The sequence below is a fragment of the Perna viridis genome, chromosome 14 (assembly GCF_037379345.1).
Source record: "Perna viridis isolate PV_CMFRI_1.1 ecotype Kerala chromosome 14, ASM3737934v1, whole genome shotgun sequence".
Lineage (NCBI taxonomy): Eukaryota > Metazoa > Mollusca > Bivalvia > Mytilida > Mytilidae > Perna > Perna viridis.
Window position 1 is genome coordinate 5,380,092 of NC_142458.1, and position 27,922 is coordinate 5,408,013.

At 32.6% G+C, this 27,922-nt stretch overlaps 1 protein-coding gene across 2 annotated transcripts; it reads right to left on the reverse strand.

Moving 5' to 3' along the window:
- Positions 1-964: 964 nt before the first annotated feature.
- LOC148597882 (uncharacterized) lies at positions 965-27,892 on the reverse strand. Of its 2 annotated transcripts, XM_088562015.1 has the most exons (3): positions 27,718-27,892; positions 18,681-18,751; positions 965-2,364 (listed from the first exon to the last, which is right to left on the reverse strand). In XM_088562015.1, the coding sequence occupies exon 3, from the start codon at positions 2,342-2,344 to the stop codon at positions 1,418-1,420; it is 927 nt and encodes a 308-aa protein (XP_088418141.1). In that variant the 5' UTR covers positions 2,345-2,364; positions 18,681-18,751; positions 27,718-27,892; the 3' UTR covers positions 965-1,417. The 2 variants fall into 2 exon arrangements, with proteins under 2 accessions (XP_088418141.1, XP_088418142.1); XM_088562016.1 differs by lacking the exons at positions 18,681-18,751; positions 27,718-27,892 and adding an exon at positions 5,360-5,404.
- Between the last annotated feature and the right edge of the window lie 30 nt (positions 27,893-27,922).

Genomic DNA, 27,922 nt, shown 5'->3' on the forward strand with positions numbered 1-27,922 from the left:
ATTATCGCTATATTGTTTAAAATCCCTTTGATCTTGATATACTACAATTTTCAATCTCACGCCGGTCAAGTAAGAGTGAAAATTATCGTATAGCTGCACAACATACGTGACGTTGCGTAGTACTCCGCCGAAAAATATTTCCGAAAACAAACTTTGCAGCGTTTATAAAATTTACAGATTTAGGAAAACTGAAAATAAAAGAAAACTAATATTTTACACTTCAGCAAAACAACGATAAAGGGATTATTTAAAGTGTTTCTCATTCGCATCTCGTTGAAAAAAATAAGAATCTGTTTTGTTACATGAACGAACACTACTTGTGAAGAGAGTAGAAGACTTATTTTTCATTTGTATCTTATTTAGTTTCTTGTTGTTTTTCTATCTGCATACAACCATCTGTCAGGTGTTGTTTTGTGAATCCATTTATGTTTAGCTTGGAACCAATTAGACATATGATTGATGAAAGTAGACCGTGTCTAAATCTACATATTGCCAAGGCCCCAAAAATTGTGTTTTTGGTTGGTCAAAGTATTTTGGTTGTTTTCCCAAGGACAATGCTATGCTAACATAGTTAACCTTTACGACGAAATGTAGCAACACGTGTTTTAAATCATGGTCACAGCAAAGGTCTGTTTTAAATACGATAAGGCATATCAAATCAGATAGTATTTAAACCTTCTCGAATGACAAAACAATCTATCTTTAAAAATCATGAGGAATACACAGTCTACCATACATTTTGATACATGTGTTTTTGATTGTTCGTGTCCTCTCTTACACATTCGGTTGTTACGTTTCACATGTGATCGTTGATGTGCAAATTTTTTTTTCGTAGAAAGCCATGCGTTCCGTTTTATCATAGCATAGCATAGGAACATACATGTATGTAAATATGGATAAAAAGTATGAGATTTACTGCTTATTCTTATATTTTCTATTTATTAGCAGAGTTTGTATCATTTCAAACACATTGAAATACGTATATACATGTGTGTAGATTGTTCTATCACAACATTTCTGTGGTTTGTATTATTGCCAGAGTTGTTTATTTTTGAAACATATTGGAATATGCACAAATCACATTAAAACATTTCTTTATTTATACCTGTATTTATGTTTTATGTTAATAGATTTCCACTTTATTAGATACGATTAAGGTCCCAGACTTAAATACCCAATGAACTCAGATGTTAAAATCCACCTTGATCAACTAGTCACTTAATAAGAGCTTGAATTTCATTGTAAGTATCAAATCAGTGGATAAGCTTTCCGACTTTTAAAAAAATAATGCCATGGTTGCGTTTGTAACACTACCAAATTATTCAGATGTGACCTTTTATCTTGATTAGTTTTCTTCTATAATATGAAAATTTGCATTTGGTATCTTCCCAATTATTTCTACAAAACTAAATATATTCTATGGAAGTTGTGAAATGTACGTCGACTTTGGTGTTGCTCCTAGTTTATTGGGTTTGCGTCGGCGGTAGACCTCTGATTCGTCACTATCACAGTCTGAAAGGAGTTCAGGAGTTCTTGGACGTGGCACGTGGTCTTCAATAGTCAATCCTTTAGACTTTGCTTCATCGGCCTTTTGGAGTATTTGGATAAAACTCATATGGCTAGCAGAAGCTTGCCGTTTATTTTCATCATACAAAGATGCAATAGCTTCCTTACGAACATTTCTGGCTGACATTTGTGAGGAAATTGCCGATTCTTTTATTCGGTCAGTCCGGGGAGTTTTCTCTTTATTAATATTATCATTTCTTGATGATATGGATAGCATACTTTCATGTTTTCGTAAGGACAATGGCATCCTTTGAGTCTCTGATTTCGTTGGTGTGTCATTACTTGATTCATTATCAGTAAGATTATCAGTCTCTCCGGAAACGGATTTTGTTTTGTTTATTTTTTTTGCGTATCGCCGTTTGGCTTCGTCAGCAATGGTATACATATGTTTTTCGGTAGGTGATTTGAAAGGAGGGCTTTCGACTTTTGGCTTTCCGGTCGGTGACTGTTCGTCACCCGGTCGCTTTTTGCTGTTTTTCGATGACTTCTTGTTTCCACTTGCAAAGTTATTTAGTTGTTGTGAACTATATTTATTCCGCGGTGAAGTGGAAACCATGTTCACCATCTTTGATCGAATGATCTGCGTTTCTTTTCCAATGTCTTTCATAATGACCTTTTGAGCCCTTTCAAACGTCATCATTTGACTGTTAAGTCTATTTACTGCGCGACTGTTGTCTCTTATGACACAGTCATCGTACTCCGACCTAATTATGACATCGCCACTTCGGAACTTCATCCTGCTGGGTTTGTCGTTGAGCTTGACTTTATCCGAATACATTTTATTTTCTATATGATCATCTACAAAATAAGAAAAAAAAGTTATTTTGATCATTTCATATTTAGATCTCGGGTATTTCGATTCAGCACCAGATCTAGACCATATAAATTCCAACACTGTCCATGTTGTGATTAATGTAGCAGATGACCAGACCGAACAAACGATGCTTTTTAGATCTGCATATACCTTGTTTTAACATTACAATAGTCCTTTTATAATTTCTCGTATGTACTTTTTAGACAAAACATTACTTCATTTCCCACTTAAACCAACAAAATAAAACAAAATCAAGAACAAAAACCGTTGCATAGTGCCAATTCCATACAAAATGTGTATAATTTTTATCTCGCAAAAGCAACTTCCGAAGAACAAACTAAGACTGGTAATAAGATCTGTAACTGTTTCTGAATTTGTGAATGAATTTGGTGAGTTTTGACACGCATAAATTATTTCCTGGCCAATATTTATAAATACTCTACATAAATGTTACGCAAACTACTTATGAATATTCTTTTGGTACAAAAAATTATCTAAATGACAAAAGATTTTTGAGCATGCAGTTACAAATGTACTGCCGATTATCTCGCTCGTTATACAAGTTCATTATCGTATATTGACGATTAATATAAGATATACATGTACATGAAATGATAAATCAATATATCAAAATTTATGTCAAAAAATATATTTTTTGTAGAAAATTTAAACCACAATTGTTTCCAAAGTTGTATGTTTCAGTGTTATTTTAAAAAGGTTTCACAGACAAAAACTTATATAACTTATAATAGCAGATCTGGGAAATGTACATAACGTTAAATTCTCCTGTACTTTTTTCTAACAACTTCTGTGTCAAATGACCACCCTTCTATGTAGTACCAAAAATACACTATACTTGCATTGTAAATGAATAATTTGTGTGTATGCTGTTCAATAGTCAAATTAAATCTGAGAACTGTAATTACTAAAAAAGTGAATGAGTGTTATTTACATGTGTCAGAAATTTCCCTCTATTCTGTCAGTTAGCAGAAAAAGTAAAAATATAGATTTTAAGTAATATTTATCTCAATAAATTTTATGAAAAGGTCTACGACCATCGTACCATTAGCATAATGATTTTGAAAGTCATATTTTCCAAGCTTCAACAAGCAAGTTTAAGATGCCATTTTTTCTGGGAATTCACAGTGAAACTTCGAAAATTATTTTTTAACATGTGATGTAATTGAAACGTTAGAAGTGGTACGTGAGATTGTATAATACAAATACCTTCCAGCAAATTTCATTAATATACTACGTCCACAAGGATAAGTATGATTAAACATACAAGTCTTTTTTCTATCTTGACACAGAACACGTCATTTGGAGAACCTTAATTCTATTAGATAGAAACTTTTATACACAACAATACGTATACTATGATTTTATTTCAATATATACATGTACATCTGATACACTCATGTGAATAGATACATAACTTTCTATTCGGGTTTATAATGCAAGCTAGTTATTTGTGAAAGCGTAATCTGGGAAACCAATATTCTAGCGGAAATCAAAAGAACGCAATCCAGGGATAAAGACCAGACATGGAAAACAAACACAACAAAATTGAAATAACTAAAATAAAGAGTACAAAGAAACCATTGTAAAAAAGCAATTCTGACTCCATTAACAACTTGGAGCACGGACCAGGTGCACCGGTATGGTAAGCAATCGGCAGGATTTAAAAGTTACTAACATTATTGTACGAGTAATATTGTACTGCCTATCTATGGTAAGCTTGCGTGCAACTATTCAGATTCTTTGTACATTTTCAGATAATTATAAATTATTATATTGTATTTTCTATTTCGGTCTGTGTATCAATATAAGAGTTCCATATCAAGCCCGTCAGGAGCTCTGTTCGAGGGCTGATATTGCTCCTTATGGAACACTACAATGACATACGTTCATCATATATTTGATTCATCACACAAAAAACTCTAGATCATTTTTTCAAGCCATATTTGATGGTATTTTCGTTATAATCAAGTTATTTAATGAATAATCATAACGTTACTTTGTTTACCAATGACATTACCATAGACGACAGGCTGCGGTAGATGACGTTGCCCTTGAAGACAAGCCAATTACGAGTTATCAACCTGAGGTTTGCGACTTTTGGCGTTATTAAAGGGCCCAAGGCCTCTTTATTTCCAAATTTGCGATTGAAGAAATTATATTTGTCGTTGAAATTGTAATTATTGTTAAGTATCACGGCAGTAACATAATAAAAATATCAGGCAATAAGAACAATCAAGGAAAAACTTAACCTTACCGATGAATTATCAACTGCTATCGTAATGGAAAAATGCTAAAACCACTGAAAAAAGTCAAATGCATCATAGTATATACATCATCCTAAATTTTATGCGTTTGATATCGAAAGATTAATTGAAAAAAATGATCCATTAATTACTGGAATAAAAATTTATAATATCATACATTAATGCATAACTTTTAAATGTTGCCCTAGTTATCAGCCCGGCCTAATATCAAGAGCAATATTTAAAAGGTCATATATTTATCTGTCAGTATAAACAAAAACCATTAATAAAAAAATTAACCATGTCCAAAAAAAACATTTCCACACAGCATGCAAGTATAAAAGGCTTGACTATATAGTTAGTATTAACTTGGAATAAGTTACGCTACTTGTCTTTATCCAACACCCAAACAAAAAATTAAGGTTTTATCTAGCGTATTCCAATCCACTTAACAGGGACAAAAAAAAACAACTAATTTTTAACTGTTTGTCAATCGTATCAACTTAAAGTTCAAGTGTTTTATAACATGAACAAGTACCGCATGTTATCAAGAATGTGATTTTACCGCGTTTCTATACAACGAAATCATGAAAGTCATTAAAAGCCAAAACAGTATAAATAATAATCTATTTTTTTACATATATATGTTCATGATACCCGTCTTACAAAGTATATTCTTTGTTTCTATACATGTACAATAAGGAAAAAACTCTACCTTGACGAAAAGCTTTACAACCAAACTATACTAGTTTAACAATAAGATTTATATTTATACAAGCAGAGTAAAATTAAATTCATTTTTATGTAGTAGTTCAGTGCAAGCTAAGCATACAAGAATTCAATAAAAATTTCTTAATTAACTTGTCAAGTTTTGTATCAAATTTTAATGAACATCTATGTCGGTATTTTCGATATAAATATATTCGTATGAACTTCATATCTAATAATGCATCTGTAGAAATTATAACTTGTAAGCTCTTTTTAACATATTCAAACGCCTCCCCGATGGTGTTTCGAGGTCTATTGTGTGTTTTGAATAAATGAAATCGTAATTTAATACTTATTGTATTTGAACAAACACGATTTCGATCTTCAGAATGTAATATGATTTTGCAATGGATTTTATAGATACGACATTAAAAACAGCTTATAGATACACAGATTTCCGAAATAGTATCGTGGGATTCTTGATTTGAATGAACACATGTATAAATGACTTGGAAACACGAAACTTTCGCTGACATTGTTATACCCTTTGTATGACAGTTTGCTCAAGGTTAAAAATTAATATTTCCAATGAACAGCTGAGAAGTGTTTATAATAAGATTATAACTATATATTTTAATTAAAAAACAGTGAAGTATACACAACATTAATTGTAAACTAACTACATCTTTTTTTAATTTGTTTACCTTTTATAGGGGTCAACAAAGCTTCAAATCTCTTTTTATTTTAATTCATAAAACCACCCAAAAAAATTAACGTTAGCAATTATAATTTAATGATAACTGTTGATAAAACAGACAAAAGATAGTAATTCAAAAATCCATTGTTACATGTAAATATGTAAAATATTCACAATATAAATAATATATCTTACTAACCCGAACTGTGAAAGATCCAGTCGATTCTGGGCTTCAATTGCTTTTACAAATAGTAACAATCTTATCCCGTGGAAAACTAATAAATAATGCAAAAAAGGTAAAATGGTACAAAATGCAAAAACTCCATGCTTACTTTCAAAGTGTTGGTCTTTGATCTTAAAGAAAAGTAATAATTTCTGGCTAATTAGCGATTTAACGACCTTCCCTGAGAATACATAATGCATGTGCATAAAAATAGAGAGGAACTACCAATACATATTAATGGTAATCAAAGGGCAATTATTACAAGAGTAGATAGTGTTTAATTATGTATTAAGGAGGTAGACCTAATGTAATGAACACTACAAATCATTGGAACGTTTGTATTCAGCATTTTACATTAAATTCACGTAAGCACCAAGGTAACTTGGACTGATTTCATTCTGTTTCAAATGAAAGCTTGATAGGCTTTGGTGAAATTGAATATGATGCAAACATATCACTGATTTCAAGAGTTATGTCCCTTACCCTAGGTCTACCACCTTGAAGCTAGCTTGAAAACACGTATGAAAGTTGGCTTCAGTAAGTGCATTGAAAAAAATCAAATCTTACAACGCGAAGCAATTAAAAATCTGAGTTTTTACTTGAACAAGGATGATCAAGCACATTGAATGTATCCCTTCTATGAAATATGTATATATAACACATGGTTGATTAAAACATTCGTTTTTTTTTTTTAATTTAATGCTAAAACCCCTTTATGGTTTACCGTATATCGTAATACTGCATACCCTCTTAACAGTCCTTGACCTATATCACATACCCTATATTACACCCCTACTTGGCACATACTTGAAGTGTAGTAAAAACATATGATAAAATGCACATGGCATGTCAAAACCTGTATATCATGCTGTATCAACCCGAGAGTCCTACATTCCCCAAGGGCCCTATGTATATAATGTCTTTGTAATTGGCAATAATCACATTTTATAGTTTTGAAATTAGATATATTCAACTTTAGCAAACACCAATGTTAACTGTACGTCAAATGAACTATCACGTAATCGATATAAAAAATAAAACGTCAAAGATTATGACGGCAATAATTACCATTTTTCATCAACTGACCTCATCTATAAAGTGATGATATATACAATCACGATGATAAAGCCGTCATTGGTCTATATGTATAAAGGTTCCCTAAGTAAATAACATAATTTCCTTTTTTGTATAGATTTGGATACTGATGCTCTTCTACTTTTAGACTTTATTTAAATTGAATTTTATTTCACAAAATAAACTTTGTATTCATATTATTATTATAATTATCGTTATTATTATTGTAATCATCGTTTTTAACTTGTATTTAATTATAGTTATCATAATTATAATTGTCGTTATTATTATTGTAATTATCGTTATTATCATTTGTATTTTTGTTTAGTAATGAATTATTTTGATTTATCAATCAAACTGGTTTTAGATGCAACTCTCAACAACTGTAATGTTTGCATTTTATGTCACATGGTATTGCTTATGGAGAGCATGAATAGAAGCATGACTGTTTCTTGAATTCTCGCCTGAATATAGCTGAAATATTGCTGCTCGGGCGTTAAACCCCAACAAACAAAAGTTTCTTGAAATGCAGATTTTTTTTTTATTAAAAACAAATCTTTTAGTTAAAAATCAATTAACATGTAAATGTAACATAATTGAATGTGCATTTTTTATCATGAACTAATTTCTTGTCTGTAAAGAAATACTGAAGCAAAATTAGACTTCATAAAGTAAAACCATTTGCTCTATATAATCTACGGCTGCCCTTTGATGCATAATTCACGAGGAAATGGGATTCCGTGGCATGCTATATACGTGTCATTTTCAAACAACAGCTTTGTAATTACTAATCAATTCTATGCTCATTTAGAACAAATATCGCCTGCGCTCTTTGATATTGGATATAAATGGTAGCAGCACCTTTAAAGAAAATTTATTTATATATTTTTTGTGATTCGCCTTGACAATGCAACGCAGAATTATCTCACTTTGTCAGTGTCTTAAACACGCTATGTACAAAGCCATACTAATAGTCTACCTTCACAAAAAATGTATATGTTCGTAACAAATCTTGTTGTTTTCTTTTTTTTCCTGTTATAAATGAAAAGATACCTTAAGCAGTAATTTTTATCGTTAAACATTTTACTGTGTTTTATTTAAGTCCACTAACTTGAGTTTCTATTCGGCAAAAACATCAACGATTTTCGACTCGAGTTACTTTTTGTAAAATTTGTTGTAGGATCACAAATTTTGTATGCTTCTGCAAACAATCTTATAACTGTACTTGAAGATTAAGTGGTTTTTTTTCTAAATATGCTAATATATCAATACACAAAAAGTTCATATAAAAAATGATGACTACTTAACTTTCAGTTTTTTTAAGAAAACGTAGTTTCACCTTTCACAGTTTTTGTCATTCACATACTATCAACAAATTTAATTTATTCCTATTTCATTAGAACATAAAAAAAACGCCATAAACTTTTCTTACGTAATTGAAATATTGTTTGAGTAAATGTATAAAAGTGGTTTCGATTGCACCCGTTTTCTTCACAGACCAAATTATGTTGCTTTTTAAATTTCGAATTGCTTTTATGAATAGTAATTGAGTGACGATTTTCATTTTGTCAAACAATTGGCCTTCAAACAACTTGATGGATGTGTCATGATCTGTAATAACTTAGTACTAATTCGCAGGGAAAATCGTGAACTGTCTATTACATACAATGTGTTTTGTAAATTTGTAAAAGAGAATGCTGTTCAAAACTTCAAGTAAACATAATAATAAGATAAGAAAGGCGTTGTTACAGATGAAATCAGACAAGGATGCGCGTTATCTTTTATCTCTTTGTACATTTTGTTTTAAACCTAGCATGTGAATTCAGACAGCTACCATTAGATATCAAGGAGTTGATTGACTACACAGTGCAACATTCAGGATAATATCAAAATTTACATCATCATTTTTCATGCATAAAAAGATATTTAGAATTTGAATGTAAAGGGCTATTATATGCATTGTAAACGTATATAAATTGTAATGTTGTGGTATTGAGCTAGCTTCCTATTACATTCATGGTATATGGTGGCATGGACAAGTGGAAGGGGGAATGTGGGTTTGTATGGGAAGAGGAATTTTGATTGGAAGGAATTGGCATATCATTAAGGATAGCATTTATGTACTTCACAATGGCATTCGATTCAACTTAAAAGGGAAAAAAAGCCGTGATTAAATTTAAATTAGGGAAGAATAAAAAAATCTTTACGCGCACCGGGTCTAGATATTTTTAATATTTATTTATTAATGAAAGGCTACTTTCAGTTAGAATTCACTTCCCTGACCCATTTCTGCAGGCCTATCTGAAGCCTATTCCGTTTTGACTGCACGTCTGTCGTAAGCCTTGCATAAAATTATATCTACAGTTTAGATTATGCTAAAAAAAATTTTAAAAAATATTCTTCCAAACGCATTATAAACATTGGCTGTAGATACGGGTATTAGCAATATTGTCATCTTGGAAGAATCTAAAAAACAATAATACGCGTATGAAAAATATAATTACAAATTATGATATGATTCAACTAGTCAACGAGCCGACTCATTATACAGAAAATAGCAGTTCTTGTTTAGATCTGGTTATTTCGAATCGAGAGGATTTGGTCGATCTTGTTCATGTAGGTCATTCTTTTCTCGATTCGTCAACTTTTTTTCTTTACAATCTAACATAGTTGATGATAATAAACCCGTATCCGCTATTGAATCCGTCCGTGATAGACAACTTAACAACATACATATCGCAGAAGATGGTGTTAAGGATGTTCTTCAAATCATTGATGTTAACAAGGCTCTTGGTCCTGATGGCATAAGTCCTAGGTTGTTGGAGATGGCTTTTGATATACTTCATAAGCCTCTTTGTGTTAATTTTAATTTAAGTTTAACTGATACGTATTTTCCTATTTCATGGAAACTAGCCAATGTTATCCCTGTTTTTAAAAAGGACGATAAAAATAGTGTTGGAAACTATCGTCCTATATCTCTATTGTGTGTTTGAGCAAACTTTTTGAATAAAGTGTGTATAAATATGCAATGAATTGTATTCGTAATCTGCTGTCTGAACACCAGTCTGGTTTCACCCGAAACGATTCCATCGCTTACTTATGGATGATAATGTCATTAAGACAGTTCAGTCTCATAAGCATCTAGGTCTTATATTTTCTAGTGACGGTTCTTGGAACGAACACCCTCAATGAGGTAATTAAAAAGGCATCTATACGCCTGAATCTACTACGTCGATTAAATTTTTTGTAGATAGAAAGTCATTCGAGACTATGTATTTTTCTTTTTTTCGTCCAATTCTTGAAGGTTACAGACCACCAATTCAACCAATGAGAATTTGGAACGTACGCAAAAATAGTCCTACGCAGAAATTACCCCTGTTCCTCATAGTGCTGTGAAAAAAGTTCTCATCTTATTTTAAAAATTTAAACAGTTTCTGAAAGGAAAAACATTTCTGTACATGTTATAGGTGCATTTTGCTTCTTGTGATGTGAAGCCTAATCTCCATAATGATTTTTAAATATACCCCTATCTTGTGAAAACACTGGGATTTCCCATGCTATTTATAGACCCTTCACTTCCGGTGACCAGTACTGCACTGCAAGTCTGCTAACCCCACATGCCATTCTGAGGATTGTGAGCTGACATATGTAGAATCATGCTGATATATAGTCATCTGCAGGTTAAAGTTAAGGTAAAGTCCAGAGAAGCCATTGAATATTGTGAAATTAGCATAGAAGCCTATGGGAAGTGGAATTAGTGGTTTTTAGCCTGAAGATCAAGCCATGGCAAAATGAAAAGTTTCTTGAAATAGCTTTAAACTACTTGAAGATCTTGTTAACTTTGCCATGAGAGGAGTACACTACAAAAATCCTTCAAAATATGCATTTTTTTAAGTTGTAGGTCCAAATTATGGAAAATTGGTCTTTTTGGCTGATTTTTATGTCCTATATTGTAAAAAGTGTAGAAAATTTAGTAAAAATATCAAATATTAAACTTTGAGGGCTATATTTACCTAAATATGGTAGTAATAAGCACTTGAAATCAAGTTTTGTGTAGATTTGAGCAAAAATTAGGTTAGAAATGAGGAAAAACTCACTTTCATTACTGCGGTTAAGGCCATATAAGCATTCCCCTATGGCAACATGGAAAATCCATTATTGAGCACTTTTTTTGTTTAGGTGCCCTTTACTGGTCATGTTTTAATGTGAAAACACTGTATTTACAAATTTAAAGCCAAATATATCACCTTTTGTGAAAATTTAAAGATTTAGGAATTTTGACATGTGATCAAGAAAAAGGGGGAGGCATGTCAGAAATAAATTTTTAAAAATAGACCAATTTCTCAGAAAATGATTACTTTTAAAACTATTTCTTCATTAATATTGTTAAAAAAACAAGTTGTGATTGATATTTTTTATTTGAAAAGTCAGAAAAAGTTCTTTGCAAATATTTAATGCATTTCAGTATGGTAGAATGTTTTCACTTTTTTGCTCGCACAACTTGGTTATCCTATATTTAAAAATCAAATATTTAAAAAAGTGCTTGTCACATTTCACTGAAACTTTGCAGATGCATTCAGTATGTGTGTAGGAAGATACCTGAATAGTTATTTATTTTTTCTAAGACAAAAAGTGACTCTTTATGTTACAGACCACCAATTCAACCAATGAGAATTTGGAACGTACGCAAAAATAGTCCTACGCAGAAATTACCCCTGTTCCTCATAGTGCTGTGAAAAAAGTTCTCATCTTATTTTAAAAATTTAAACAGTTTCTGAAAGGAAAAACATTTCTGTACATGTTATAGGTGCATTTTGCTTCTTGTGATGTGAAGCCTAATCTCCATAATGATTTTTAAATATACCCCTATCTTGTGAAAACACTGGGATTTCCCATGCTATTTATAGACCCTTCACTTCCGGTGACCAGTACTGCACTGCAAGTCTGCTAACCCCACATGCCATTCTGAGGATTGTGAGCTGACATATGTAGAATCATGCTGATATATAGTCATCTGCAGGTTAAAGTTGAGGTAAAGTCCAGAGAAGCCATTGAATATAGTGAAATTAGCATAGAAGCCTATGGGAAGTGGAATTAGTGGTTTTTAGCCTGAAGATGCCGACGCCATTTGGGATAATTGTCATGAGTGTATGAAGGACAGATTGGAGCAAATTAATTATGAAGCAGCACGTATTGTAACTGGTGCTTCGAAATTGACCAGTCTATATGTTCTTCTGAAAGAGACAGGGTGAGAGACGTTAAGAGAAAGACGGACAAATTACACGCTTGTATTATTTCACCAGATGGTCCACAGTACTGCCCCAGCATATCTTTCTAATTTAGTCCCAGCGTCCTTTAACAATACTCATACATTTGGAATCCGTAATGCCAGCAATCTTGTAAATATTCCATGAAGAACTAGCTACTATCATAACAGTTTTCTTCCTTCAATCAAAAACCGGCTGATAAAAGAAATTCATCGTTATCTTGTTTTAATAAATATTTAAGAAAAACTCATCCTGTACCATTTTTTTTTATTATGCGGGTAAGAGGATGGGGCAAATTTTATATGTCAGAATTAGGACCCTGAAAAGTGGACTCAATGCACACTTGTTCATGAAAAACTTAGTTGAGAATCCTTTTTGTTCATATTGTAACCAAGCTGAAAATTCTGAACACTTTTTTTTCTATTCTGTAGCAGATTCGGCGATCATATACGTAACATGATTGCTAAATTATCATATGACCATATTGCGATCAATAAGATCATCTTAGGTGAGAGCAACCTCTCTGATCGTGAGAATTCCGATAATTTTATTGTGGTTCTAGAATTTATTTTATCTACTAAAAGATTTTCTTGCTAGATCTACGGTCTAGACTATTCATAATGTCTTGTTTCATGTATTTACTAATTAAAATGTGTAGTATCCTTTGATTTTGTCATAACAATAAGCTTCAAATAATTTGTGTATTGTGTATACATTGGTCATCATAATCATCATCACCATTTTCTGATATCTAACTGATATATGCTTATATCCTAATTGCCATCTCTGATAATGTCTTTTTATGTGAGAGGAATTTATAAAAGTGTTTAACACTTGTTTTCCAATCCCTATATTGTGTTTCATTTGTATCTGTCATGTTCATATTTCCTAATGAAATACTGTTTACAATAAACATGATAAAACAACGAAACCGAATAACCTCAGTAGCCATCTATTCGTGATACCGTGGTAGTTAAGTTATATATGTCTTCAAAACAATCATGAATAATGCAATAGCGAAACTGACTCTCCCTTTAATTACCATTTGATGTCTGCCTTTTGATTTGGAATTAATGGTAGAAATTCCTATCCTGTCATGCGAGTTAAGCATCTTCGTCATGCACAAAGACTATTAGCGCATGCGTTGAATGCTTTAATTGACATTGTTAAAGAGACTATTTAATGATTAATACAAAGTGAAAATAGGTCAGTTGACCTATATTACTTCTAAATGCATACATAAACTTGTGCTCTTTTTGTCAGTTTGTTAAATGTTTTAGAAAGAACAATTACTACGAAATGACACGAAAAGCATCAAGTTTTAGTTAAGGTAAGCTAAGAGGTGTTTGACAAGTTTTGTACTCAATTCATATCGAATGAAATTACGTGTATGTTTAGTGGGAAAATTTTGCCTTTTGAATAATTAGAATAAAATATGCCAAATTTTACCCACTTAACTTAATTTTGTTCGATTTGAATGGAGTAAAAAAAAACCGAGCACTTAACATATGAATTACCAAAAAAATTATTTCATTTCAAAACTTCAATTTGATGAAATACATTGCATCAACATCATTTGAAGTACTTCAAGTTTTTAATTACCTTCGAAATCAATACCTCCCTCAGCTTACGGGATCGGTTAATATTCGTTGCGTAGGTCAATAAATAAAATGTTAACTTGTATACACTTATAACAAAACAGGTATAATATAGAGCGTTGGTCATAGTTTATTGTCGTTTCTGATTGGTTCAGATTCTACTTTTTATTTTTCCTTCATAACTACAAAATGTTTAATGAATTCTTTTTTTTTTTTTTGGTCGATTTTATTTGTTTATTTTCATAATTTCTTATTTATTTAATTTTAGTGTATTTCCATCAGTCAAAACGGTTAAAGGTCTTGTCATTCTCGACTACCAATAATCTGAAGACTCGTTCTTAGACCATTGCGCAGTGTTTGTAGAGATGTTCAATTGAAATTTCTTATTGAGTAATTATTAACGACGTAAACAAATTGGAATTAAGATTCCTGAGTATTATATTAATCTGACCTCCTACAAAGATTAAGTCATTAGTGAAGTTGTTTATTCTAACAGAGGGTTATGATACAGATAAACCTCCCTAAACCGAACCCAGAGTAAAATGAAAACCTATCTAAACCAACAGCTATATAAATCTTTTTATGCTATTTTAGATATAATATATGTACATGCATTAACCTGGGTAAACCGGAAATTCGTCTTAACCATACAAATTCTACAGTCCAAAACAAGTTCGGTTTTGACTGGTTTTACTGTATTGCACTTTCCATAGATATGTTTCCGTACTAGTATATCTCAGTTGTCGCAGTGTTCATGGCAATTAACATAAAAAAACAAAGGCACACCTTTGGATTATCTCCTATATTGTTCGTTAATGACCTGTGCATATTAAATCAAGGAGAGTCGGTAAGTTGAAAGGTATATGCCGTAGCTGAACTTACTATATAATCCATGATAAATTCGAATGTATAGACCTATGCCATGATAAAATGAATTCCTTGATCATGGTTCATTTAAATTGGTATGCATATAATTATACTTATGACAGTTATCACATGCGTATTCTAAGCCCCCCTTCCTTATGGAAATGAATATTCTTAAATGTAATATAACGAGAATAGTTATGGTGTGTATGTCAAAGAAACAACAACACCACCGGGATGAAACTATCAGCACCAGGCCACCCATTGGTCTTCAATGAATGACGAAGAAATCCTCATATCACAGGGCAGACTGCAGCTGATCCCAAAACATCATTATACACAAGTGCAGCGAATGAATTACTCCTAATACTTAAGTAACATAAAAAAATATACTAAAGGTGAAAATGAAACAAGACATATAGAAGCCAGAAATTCCTGACTTGCAATTAGGCATCATACATGTAAGACATGCAACCTGGACACTACCTATTTCATGCCAAAACCTGCTTTAAAATATAATGTTTTAATTCATATGTAAAGACCCTAAGAGCGAATCAATGTTAATGCCAATAAATGCTATCAACAACGATTTGACAACAAAATCATAACCATAAACCCTACGAATGAGCCTATTCAACGGTTTAGTTAACTTACTTGGTGAGTATCAAGTTTTCCGTGTTTTGTGCGGAATATTACCATAAAACAAAGGGCGAGAGACAAAAGCACGTATTAATATTTAACAAGTACAACTCTGTGTTTCAGAGCGAGTTCCTTTTATCGGTTGAAAAATGTTGTGAATGTTTCTACGAACTTGTGATATCGAAAACCTTGATACAGAAGTTTCTGGGTTTTATAAAGATTCCTACCGTTAAAATCCGAAACAATTTTACAAATACTAGCATAGCAAACTAATTGTGATATGTAAATTCCATATCGTGGTGACAATGGGACGTCACCATCTAAAAAGGAATAGTTGACAATAGGGAATGAAAACTCACCCTTTAATCGTAAATTTTAGTATTAAGTTTACCATTATCGAATACATGTATTTGTTAAGTTCAAATATTGAAAATACTTTGAAAGTAATATAGTTCGATGAATAGTTAGGCTTGACAAAAATCATATGATGTTACTATTTTCTTGAGAAATGAAATAACATCCCCCCACCATTATTTTGGCCGGTACTCTAAGAAACAATAAATCTAAATATTCAATGTGTTTGGTTTGTTCACACAATTGTTTGAACGATCAACGGCCTTACAGACTTTGCTACTTGACGATCGATTATAATTATGTAGCATTACAAATTTCAAAACACCTTAACCACTGAGGCTTCTTTCCTTGTATTGCACATGGTAAAACCTCTCGTTGATGGATTTGGCTTCCTATTTGAACACACCTAATGTTTGAATTTAAATATTCCTATGTATTTGATTCTAGTTCTATTGATGGAGGTTACTCCTCGAAACACGAGTACAGCATAGCGAAATTGCATGAGATCGGTACTTCAGTATTTCAAAAACAAGTGCACTAAAAAGAAAAAAAAATCGATTTCTTGACCACTTATGCTAATTAAACGTTAAAACATGCAGCTCGTTTTTTCTTCCTTAACTTCCATTGCCGAGATAGCCTAAAAACTGTTTTGTTTTTGTTTTTTTTTTTTTATTTTAATCTACAGACGGTTATTATGCATCTGTCTGGATCTTAAGAGGAAAAGTATATGTTCAAATATTCAACGCGCACACAGATCCCTATTATTTACAACATCCGGTAAGGTAAGCATATTTACCTTCTAAGCAGAATATCGTAAAAAAAAAAATCGAGTTACCCGTTTCCTGAATTGACACCGGATTCTTGGAGAGTTTCGGAGTGTATATATTTGCCTCAGATTAATTAAGTTAATATAACATGCAGTTCGTTTTTCTTCCTTAAGTAAACACGCGATTTTTAAACTTCCAATGCCTTACTCGAGTATTTAAAATTGGGACACAGATAATCATGTCAATGATTTGTAAAGTTCAGTAGTTCATGGTGCTATAAATAATCTTCTTTACTCAAATAGTATGAGTAGAGCATATAGGTACAATAGACGTCTTAAATACACTTCCCCTGTATCCTGACGAATGTAAAAATTAAACATAAATTTGTACTGAATGAAGACACTGTTTTCAAACCTACAACTACATACCGTATTTTTTTAAGGACATAGTTGCTTGCACAAACTAAGTACCAATACAATCAACCAAACTTTTCGAGCATAAGAGATTGCCCCACCTTCATTTGGTTCGTCTTTTCAATATGTTAAAAAGGTTCTTTTCAACAAATGATAAAAGTAAGATGCCATCTCCTAGATGAATTGTGCAAAGTTACACGTATGTCAGTTTAAGGATGCCAGCGAATAAGTTTACACGATTAAGGTATTCAAACATCTAAAACAGACGTTCAGACGGATATAGGTCTCACTAACCACTTCTAACGTTTCCATTACGTTACATGTTAAAAAAGCAATTTTCAAAGTCTCACTGTGAATTCCCAGGACAAATGACATCTTAAAGCTGCATACCGTTGGGAAGCTTGGAAAATAAGGCTTCCAAAATCATTATGCTAATGGTACGATGATAGTAGAAATTCTTCACAAAATTTACTTGAATAAATAATACTGAAAATCCACATTTTTACCTGTTCTGCTAACTGACAACATATAGGCAAATTACTCATACATGTAAACAATATTCTTACACTTTTGTAGTTAATTACATATATGATTTTAAAGTACACGTTCTCAGCTTTATTTTGACTACTTTTAATCATAACACACACAAATAATGCACTTACAATGCATATGTCTAAGTTCAGTGTGTATTTGGTACTACATAGGGGGGGGATGGCCATTTGACCCGGAAGTGGTTAGTGAGACCATACAAGTCTTAAACCTGCTTTCGACTTTCATACATCATTTTGATATGTAAATTATCTACAGGTATATTGAGAATAGGTATAGTGTATATGTCAAAGAGACATATCAAAGAGACAACAACCCCACCGGGATGAATATGTGAGCCCAAGGCCACCCATTTGTCTTCAATGAACGACGAGGAAATTTTCATACCATAGGGCAGGCTACAGCTGGCCCCAAAACATCATTATACACAGCTGCAGCGAAAGAGTCGTCCCTAAATATTCAAGTAACAAAAAATAAACTAAAGGTGAAAACTAAAAAAGACATACAGAGGCCAGAAGTTCCAGACTTGTGACAAGCGCAAAAACTTCGGCTGGGTTGTACATGTATATCGCAAATAATTCAAAGTGCCTTTTTGTGCTGTAAGCCAACCAATTCTATATAGTATTGTCGAACATCCCAAAAATATTACAGTTTTTACACTTGTTTCGAAGCCTTAGTTGATCTATAATTAAAAGCATTTGCAACTTACTGTATCCTTATTTTACCCAATTTGTTATATAGATTTATAATAATAATAATAATAAAAATAATAATAGCAATGATAATAGTAATAATGATAATAATGAAAATATTAATAACAATAATAATAATGATAATAGTTACAATAATTATACTAATGATGAAAGCAATACATGTCGCTTACCTCTGAATGACTAAATGGGGTTAAAGACTCCTGTTTCATGTTTTGTTGTTCTTCGACACCATTGGGTGGATCTGAAAAAAAATATTGGAATTCCGAAAAAGTTACTTTTTTAAACGTATGGAGTTGCTATAGGCTACAGATGTGTTTATACGTTACAAGGACATTCAGTGAATAGAAGTTGCATCATCGATGCAGCGGTTTAAGGACGCAGGTGTAGATCTAGGATAATTAACTGGTATGTATTAGGCTTATAATTTATAAAGATCCAAAATTTCTTCCATTGAAAGCATTCAAAACCGTAGACCTATTTGTATTAAAGTCTGTGTGTGTGGGGGGGGTCTTGCAAAGTGTGGAGGTTTATATAGTGAAATGGGTGTCCGTCCTTTCTTCTGTCCGTACTTCCTTCCATCTATTACGAAGGGGGGGGGCAACTCTCATCTATTACACCTCCTATATTGATTGATTGATTGGAATTTATTTAACCTTTCACAGAATCTTGATTACATATTCCCATGACGCACCACTTATTTTAGATTTTGATCCAAATTAATTTTGGGGTTTCACATAGTAAAACGTTTACTTTGTATTCATTTGCGGCTATCTTTTATCCCTTTTTCTTCCTATATCGACGAATGAAATTAAAAGAAACGTACAGAATCTTTATAATTGGCCACCACTCCTCCTAAATCAATGAACGGAATGTAATTAAACTTTCACAGAATCTTTATTACAAAATGCATTCGCATTGTGACATTCACAGAATCTTTCTTCCACACATGCATTACCATTGTGACTTTCACTGAATCTGTATTACACACATGCATTACAATTGTGACTCTCACAAAATTTTTATTGCATGTATTATCATTGTGGATCTCCTTTACGTATCTTAGATTTTGGTCCAAATCAATTTCGACAAAATTGTCTATGTTACCAAATGGAGGAGTTAGGAGTATCAATTTAGTGATCATTGCTTACAGATTTTTCTAGTTTGATACTACCGGGTACATGAACTTAGAATCATAACTTGACATTCCTATTAAATGAATTTGTATTTGCTGTGATACACGGTATCAAAAAGTAGTTAAAACCTAAATAGTGGACCTTATCCCTAATTAGATTAACGGTGTGGAATAGTGGTTACGCATAAAAAAGGACAATATACTTACTGAGGAATAGGATATTTTGAAGAGGAAGGTGCCAGTCGAGGTTCTTAAAAAAGGGGGAGTTGCTAGGCCATAATTTTCCATTTTGTTTTGTTAATTTAACACTCGAAAAAGACAAATTTACCAATAAATAGGGGGTGCCAAGCCATTGCACCAGCACACCCCGCGGGATCCGCCACGTACATGTACGGAAGATGGAAATTTTCATAATCAGCCACTGGGTAATTAACTTTCACCTATCAATCCTTTATAATAGGTAATGCATTCTGTTTCTTTGATAAATGATAAATTGTCCATTAATTAACTTTTTATGATTAATTTTTGAGAACAGAGTTTCTCCGCGGATAAACTGTGTTATTTCAATTGTACTCAGCTTACTTAAATCGTATATTAATGTAAATGCACATTACATGCGGTCGCTCAAGTGTATATAAAGAAGCACTACAATGACAGAATTGGTATTCATCAACAAACTTAAAGTACATGTATCCATACTATAAACAATCATTGAGAAACCGAGTTTCTTTGGTGATTATCTGTATTGCATGTACGTTAATTAAAGGCAATACATTCATATTTGAAAGGTACAAAGGATTTGTCAGACCAATGAGATCATCATTAAAAACACTTAAGAGAAAAAAATTATATTGACCCAAAAAAAGGGTCTTTAAATCTCAACAACATGTTTCAATTACATGTGTAACTATAAGTTTTCTGTTGCAACAAAAACAATCTATAATGTATTAACGAGAATAATACGGTGTATAAAACTCCACCGAGGTGAAAATGCCAGCCCAAGGCCATTCATTGGTCTTCTCCACCGGGATGAAAATGCCAGCCCAAGGCCATCCAATGGTCTTCTCCACCGGGATGAAAATGCCAGCCCAAGGCCATACATTGGTCTTCAATGAACGACAAGGAAACACTCATACCATAAAACAGGCTGCATCTGGCCCAAAAACATCATTATATACAGGTACAGTAAAAGAGTTGACCCATATGTACTCAGGTAACAATAAAATAAACTAAATGTGAAAACGGAACAAGACATACAGAGACAAGAAATTCCTAAGTTGCAATTGGGACATGTGTATACGTGTGTAAATAAAAGATGCTTAGTCTTGGACTGGACCAAGTACATTTAAAAATCTCGTATTGTATTATATGAAATACTTAGTACTCGTTGCTGGATATACATGTAGCATGTTATAATTAATCTCTCAAATCTTTCCGAAGGACACATAAAAGTTGTTCTTTTAAATTGGCACATTATTCGACATCCACCCATATAAGCTGCAATTATTTTGGCCAAAATGACCGATATTTTAAAGGGTTAAAGCTATATATAGAATGAATGAGGAGATTAAGACATCCTTTGTAATTTTGAAGGCAAAAAATTAGTCCAACGAGTCCCAAAAGGGTGATAATTGCTTTTTTCAATTAACCAATGTTCACATACATGTACCTTTATACGATTTCTTTATTTTGAACCTATATCTATATCAGTGATCAATGCATGAAAGAACCATAAACAAATGGGCAAAAAATGCAACTCTGAAGCAGGGCCTAATCTAGAGGGAGAAATGGGCAAAAACTTGTCCTTGTTTGTGCTCACTTCTCCCATTTGTCTTTGAGAGGGAGAAGTTTTTGTAATAAACATAAATGTTAATATTGTTATTTTTCAAACAGAATTTACAAAAACTTCTCCTTGTCATCAATATCTAGATTAGGACCTGCTCTGAAGAATTGTTTTATTCGTTGTCTATATACAGTGAAATCTGTCTTAACCGAACCCTATATAAACCGAAAACCTGTCTATACAGGACAAACTATACCGTGTAAAAGGAGTTTGACATATACAGGTCTTATTGTATATGTGGGTTATGAAACATAATTTCTATGACAAAATGATTAAAGTTTAAACACCGATTTTAAAAACCAAACTGAAAAAAATGGCTTCTTTTCTTGCCTCACAAAGGCCTTATCCACTACTTTTAGAAAGTGTTCTCAAATCATTCTACTTTGCCTCAGATTTGAAATTTCAAGCAAGATGATTGGCTAAAATTTGAGTTAACGTTTTTAACATGTACATTATTTCAGCAATCTGTTTAATAAATTTTCTCTTTCAAAGAGGTGACAACTAAATTCCATTGTAATTCAATGGTAAAGATGGAAGCAAAGAATCGTTAAACGACGACCACCACATTTTAATCCTCGACCTGTTTTGAGGGAGGGTAGCTAAAATGTAATTTTAAAACCCCTCGTAACGTCACTTGCCGGCCTGAAATCGGCAGTGATATAGGGAGAACGGTACTATTTATTTCCCATAGGCGACAATATTAAAACTTTTGAAAAATTCGCCCCTTTAAAACAATGACGGAGCTATAAACTGACTTTTTTCCAATCATATCTTCCATCACTAAAATTGTCAGGAAAGTCATAGCATAATGTTCTTGATTGGTATTTTAAGCAGATGATGTTTTGGGGTCAAAGTTCCCTCTTTTTTCTGTGAATAGCACATAAATTTAAACAGATTTTTATACTTAAATAAAATGGTTTTCAAAAAATAAAAGTACAATAATGTTAGAGCCTGGAATTAATAAAACACTTTCGGTTTCAGTACAAGTTTTCAAATCACAGCGTCCGGAAGTATTTACCTGAAAAGGTACACGAAAGGCCAATCTAAAATGATAAGAAATAGTACCGTTCTTCCTATAGAGATGTCGCGATTAAATTCCGCTCGTGTATCGGCTCCTCGTACATGAATACAATTTATATTTGACCTTTTGATTAAACATGGGTAAAATCGATCTCCGGACAGCTGGAAAAGGAAAAATTGACCTATCTACGATTACCTAGCTGTAGACTCTTTTGTACAAACTGTGGGATAGTCGATGAGCATGCGTACAACATGCTCAAAATGCACTGCACTTCCGCGAGGAAAATCGTGTTGTTCTACATAAGACCTACCTCGCGGATGTGTGTATTGAGCATGCTCATCAACTTAACACAAATTACAAGCTACGTTCTTTAATGCTAGATAATATTATGTTACAGTGTGATTTATCAAATTATGTATTTATCTTTCTGAATAATAAATTATCACAAAAAATTGGGGAAACAATGGCAAAAAATAAGATAATTAATCAAAGGACATCAAAATCCAAATACATGAAAACATTAAAAAGTGACGATCAAAATTTAGACAATTACAACTTACAACTTATTTGTAATCACTTAAGTATGGGTTTGCCTAAGAACAAGGCAGAGGGTGATTCATTATATATCAAGATAATAAAAAACTGGTCAAAGACATCTGTTGCGTCGTAAAAACAACTCTTATTGTCTTCATTTCCTTGGATTTGCTATATTTCGTGAAATATTTTTGACTTATTGTAGTGTAAAATCCTATCGGGTTTTTCCCTACTTTTCTGCAGTAGAACGCATTAAAATTGTAAGTGATAATGATATCTTCAGTGCCCCAACTTTCATTTACGCTTATTGTCGAATACAGTTTTTATGAGGCTTACTGAAGGATTTCCAAACAAAAACATTTTGGGATTAAGATATGCACGAGCTTCTGCCTGATTTTAAGGCAGAGTTGTACTTCAATTATATCTCTCAAATATAATGCAAATTCGTGGCAGGTGAACGAGTTGATGTTTCCCGAATTACATATATTACATATTTCATAAAGTACATGTACATCAATGTTATTCCTAGTAGTTTTGTAGAAATTTTAGTAGAATTTTGTGTGGTGTGTAACAGAATGGTCACGCATAACAGTTTGATTGTGTAGTTGCGGTCAGGAAATATATATGCAATCGATTAAATTGAACTAGTTTCACTTATTGACCCTACAACAAACAAAAAGTTACAGTATATCAAGTTATCAATCTCAAACCTATTTAATCTGTCAATATAAGAATAGGAACTGTTTCATTATTAATTATGTGATACAGCAGTTTCCTGGTGTGACTTGGTACAATTCTAACAAAAAGAAAATTGTACTGTATATACTTATTAGTACGAATGGGATATACATGTATATACTGAATATTAGATGTCAAAATCTGTATCGAATGCTGCATGAACCGCAAGACTCCTTTATCACCCCAACGGCCACCGTCCCGCGGAGTAATATAGGTCGAGGGTACGTTAAAACAGCATGTGTTACAGATTTTGACATGTCATGTTCATTTTATAATATATTTTAACCATAATTCAAGTATGATCTGTAAAGGGGTGTGATATAGGGTATGCTATATAGGGCGGGGGAGACAGTGATATAGGGTATGGGATATAGGTCTAGGAGTGTGATATAGGGTAGACGGTATAGGGTTTAAACAAACACTTTCTAATGCATATGCAAAAAAGTTATATTTTAATCAAAATATATAATATATGGCAGTTGAACCCAACAATGGTATAGTTAGTTTGGTATTTGTCGAAACTTCGATATCAGAACATGTAGGATATCTTGGCACTATATTAACCATCGCTTTACTCTCTTAAGGTCAGACCGTTTGAAAGTGTGGGATATAGGGGCTGGGATATTTAACTGAGTGATTTCCTCTTATTGTTTTTTCTGTTAAATATAGGATTTCGCTTTATTTTGTTTGTTTGTTTTGTTTGGTTTGTTTTGTTTTGCAAATCTTCTTTTTTTAATAATAAATGCAAATTTGAATCCGTGTAAAGAAAAAGAAACGATAGTTTAAGGTCCATGTAACATCTACGTTTCAGCGAAGATTTTACTAGGTATTTCGAACCTACCCTCTTTTTTAACAGAATAAGACACTAAAATGCAACCACCGAAATGATAACATACATTGTTCTCAACAATTCTCATTTAGCATCCGACCAACCAGCTGTTCTGAATTTCACACGCCTTTCATTAAACACGCATCTACTACTAGTAATTTGTCGATCAATGACTCTGTCGGAATTAGACCTACGAATTCGAACACTGCGTAAAACGACCTACCGTATGTTGAACATCCAGATGATTTAGGAATAAAGAAAGTATGATCATTTTAGTTGCGCGTATGAAGTAACAAGTATTTCACTCGTTTTTAAAAGATTATGAAATAACCGTATAAAATGTAATCAAAATAATAAGTGAACAATAGCCACATTTAAAGGTAAAAGGGAACTAAATACAAATAAAATGCAAATAAAACGCATAGAAGTAAAGAAAATTAGGCCATAATTTTCGGATTTGCTGCCTTCATGTACGTCAGGGGCAAAAAAGTTCTACACGTGAAGACAGACCAAGGTCTGTGTGGCTAATATTAAATTATTTATTATTCTTTTTTTACGCTAAATTAGCGACTTCACTACATGTATTATTATCATTATTATTATCAGAAACGAAAACATGAAAAAAAAATAAAAAGAAATATATTTATTAGACAGGAAACATAAATAAGGTATGGCATTAATAGAACATTAAGTGATACCGCCCACATTATGGCGAAAAGTTAACTGTTTAAAGTTTTTTTAATGCATTAATGCGTTCTTAAAAAGTTATCAGCTGGAAACCGTCGGGGACGGACAGACTGGCGGACACGCAACTTTTTGGATGGTATCAAATACCACTTGGCCCTTTGGTATGGCGGGGTACAAAAAGAGGGGGGATTGAGCAAATCAGAGACCCATGATCCAACCATATGTCTTAGAATGCATGATGTTGAACTTGTAACGCTACTTTCGAAAATTTGTCCGAGAAACAAATAGTGCAAACATGTTTTAAACTAGTTCAAAAAAGGGGAAAGGGCCTCTATGTAGACATTGTAGTGTATATGCACTCTCAGTGGTAGAACCAGAGGGAAGGATTCCGGAACGACGCCCATTTTGTTGGAAAATTTTATTAACTTTGTGCAGATATAGGTAAAACTAAACAAATGATTGCTTGACCTCTCCCCTTTTCTGAATCCCTTTTAGAACCCTCCTTTCAAAATCTCTGGATCGCCCCCGCCCCTGTTTCTATGTATATATACGGTGTCAATTGCCCCAGTTTTTATGTATGACAGAAATATTGAAGAGCCAATCTATTTTTTCACAAATTGACAGCTTCAAGAGCAAAGACCACATTTAATATATATGTTCAAACAAATATAGGAATAGCTTAACCTTTAAGGCTGATTATCTAATGTCAATTTGATGTTTATAATCAATTTCGATTTGACTTTCCGAGGGTAGGTCAAAAGGTCAACGACGTGCGTCTGTCTGTTTGTGTGGCAAGGTAAACAGATATCTTGCATTGTAAACAAAATATTACATACATTGAGCCCATGGATGAACAAAAAGTCAACGATGTGCGTCTGTCTGTATAGATGGCAAGGTAAATAACTGAATTGCTTTGAACACAAAACACTACACATATGTACACTGAGGCCATTGGTGAACTTAGTTTCTTTACGATTCAGCTTTACCATGAATTTGAATGCAAATAATATACTTGGATTGTCGAGATTCAGTTTTTATTAATAAAAGAGTAATCAAGGGAACCAAGTTTCTAGCAGAAATCAAAAGAATGTAATCCAGAGACTAATACCAGACATGGAAAACTGACAAACACAACAAAGAACATAAAGTAACTACCATAATACATTCAAAGTAGTAAAAGTAAATGAGCAACTCCACTAAAAACTTGGTTCATGGACCAAGTGCACCGGTAGGGTAAGCGTCCTCGGCTTTTCTAGAAACACCCGTATAATAGAATTATATGTTTGTGATGAAATTGATGAAATTTATTTGAAAGCAATATTTGGTATGTGTCACCTTCTGCTTCCATTAACACCCTGTTAATATTAAGAAAAGAAAACAACAGAAAATGAATTAATTCTACACAAGCAGAAACCATGCAGTAATGTATATACATTTTATAAGGTGGTAGACCTAGAGTTAGGGTCATAACTCTTGAAATCAATGATATGTTTGTATCATATTCAATTTCACAAAAGCCTACCAGGCTTTCATTTGAAACAGAATGTAATCAGTTCAACTTCCTTTGATGCTTAAATGAGATTGATGTAAACTGCTGAATATGAACGCTCGAATGATTTGTAAGAGTTGTGACCCAAACTCTAGATCTGCCTCCTCAAATTTCTTTAAAAAACCAATTGAAATATGTCTCCTTTTTTTTCTTTTTCATTTTCCCTTTTTTTATTTCTCTCCTTACAAATTTGAAAACTAGCTACACGCATATGCATCACAGTTCTTGCAAGGGCTAAACTTCCCATTCTATTCTAACGTAAATGGGGGATGGGGAATGGGGATAACGTATGGGGATGGAATTTCCAATGGGGAGGAAAGAAAAATTAGTTTTCTATTGAAATTTTCGTTTATGTGAAAAATACAGTAAATTTGACTGAAATTAACAGTTTACATGTTGAATAATTTAAAAATATTAAAATTAATTTGATAATGCAATTATTTAATAATGAAAGTTGCAATGGTGCTTCTATGGGTGGATGGAGAATTATTTATTGGCATTGGGGAATTATCTATGAGGAATGGGGCAATGGGGAATGGAGGATGGTACATGGTGTAGATTGGAATTTTAAACAATTCAAGAGATGCAAGGAAACTAATAAGTCGCAACAAAAAAATCGTAATTGAAATACACAAACAAACATATCAATAATATTAATTATTATCTAACGCCAAGACACTGATCCTATTAATCTATTGAAGAGAGATGTTTACTCCGTGAAGAATACTTTCAAGAAACAAAATATTTTTTTTCTTTTTTCTTTCTTCTTATAAGGATACTAGTAATTCGCCAATTTAACATTATTAGTATATTAAACAAAAACAACTGGTACTACTATGCTTTCAAACTAATTTAAAACTTGACAACAGCTTACCTTATATGGTTAATCATCTACCACTAAAATCAATCACTTCAACTGAAATTTACATCACCACGTGTTCTTCAAATCAAAGATCAATTACATTAGTACTTTCTGATACCCGGCAACAAAGACCTACGATCCCTTTAACCAATTGTTAATCTTTTAATCCATACAGCGTTTCAGTCTTATTTTAGTGTTCCTTTACAATGCGGCCGAT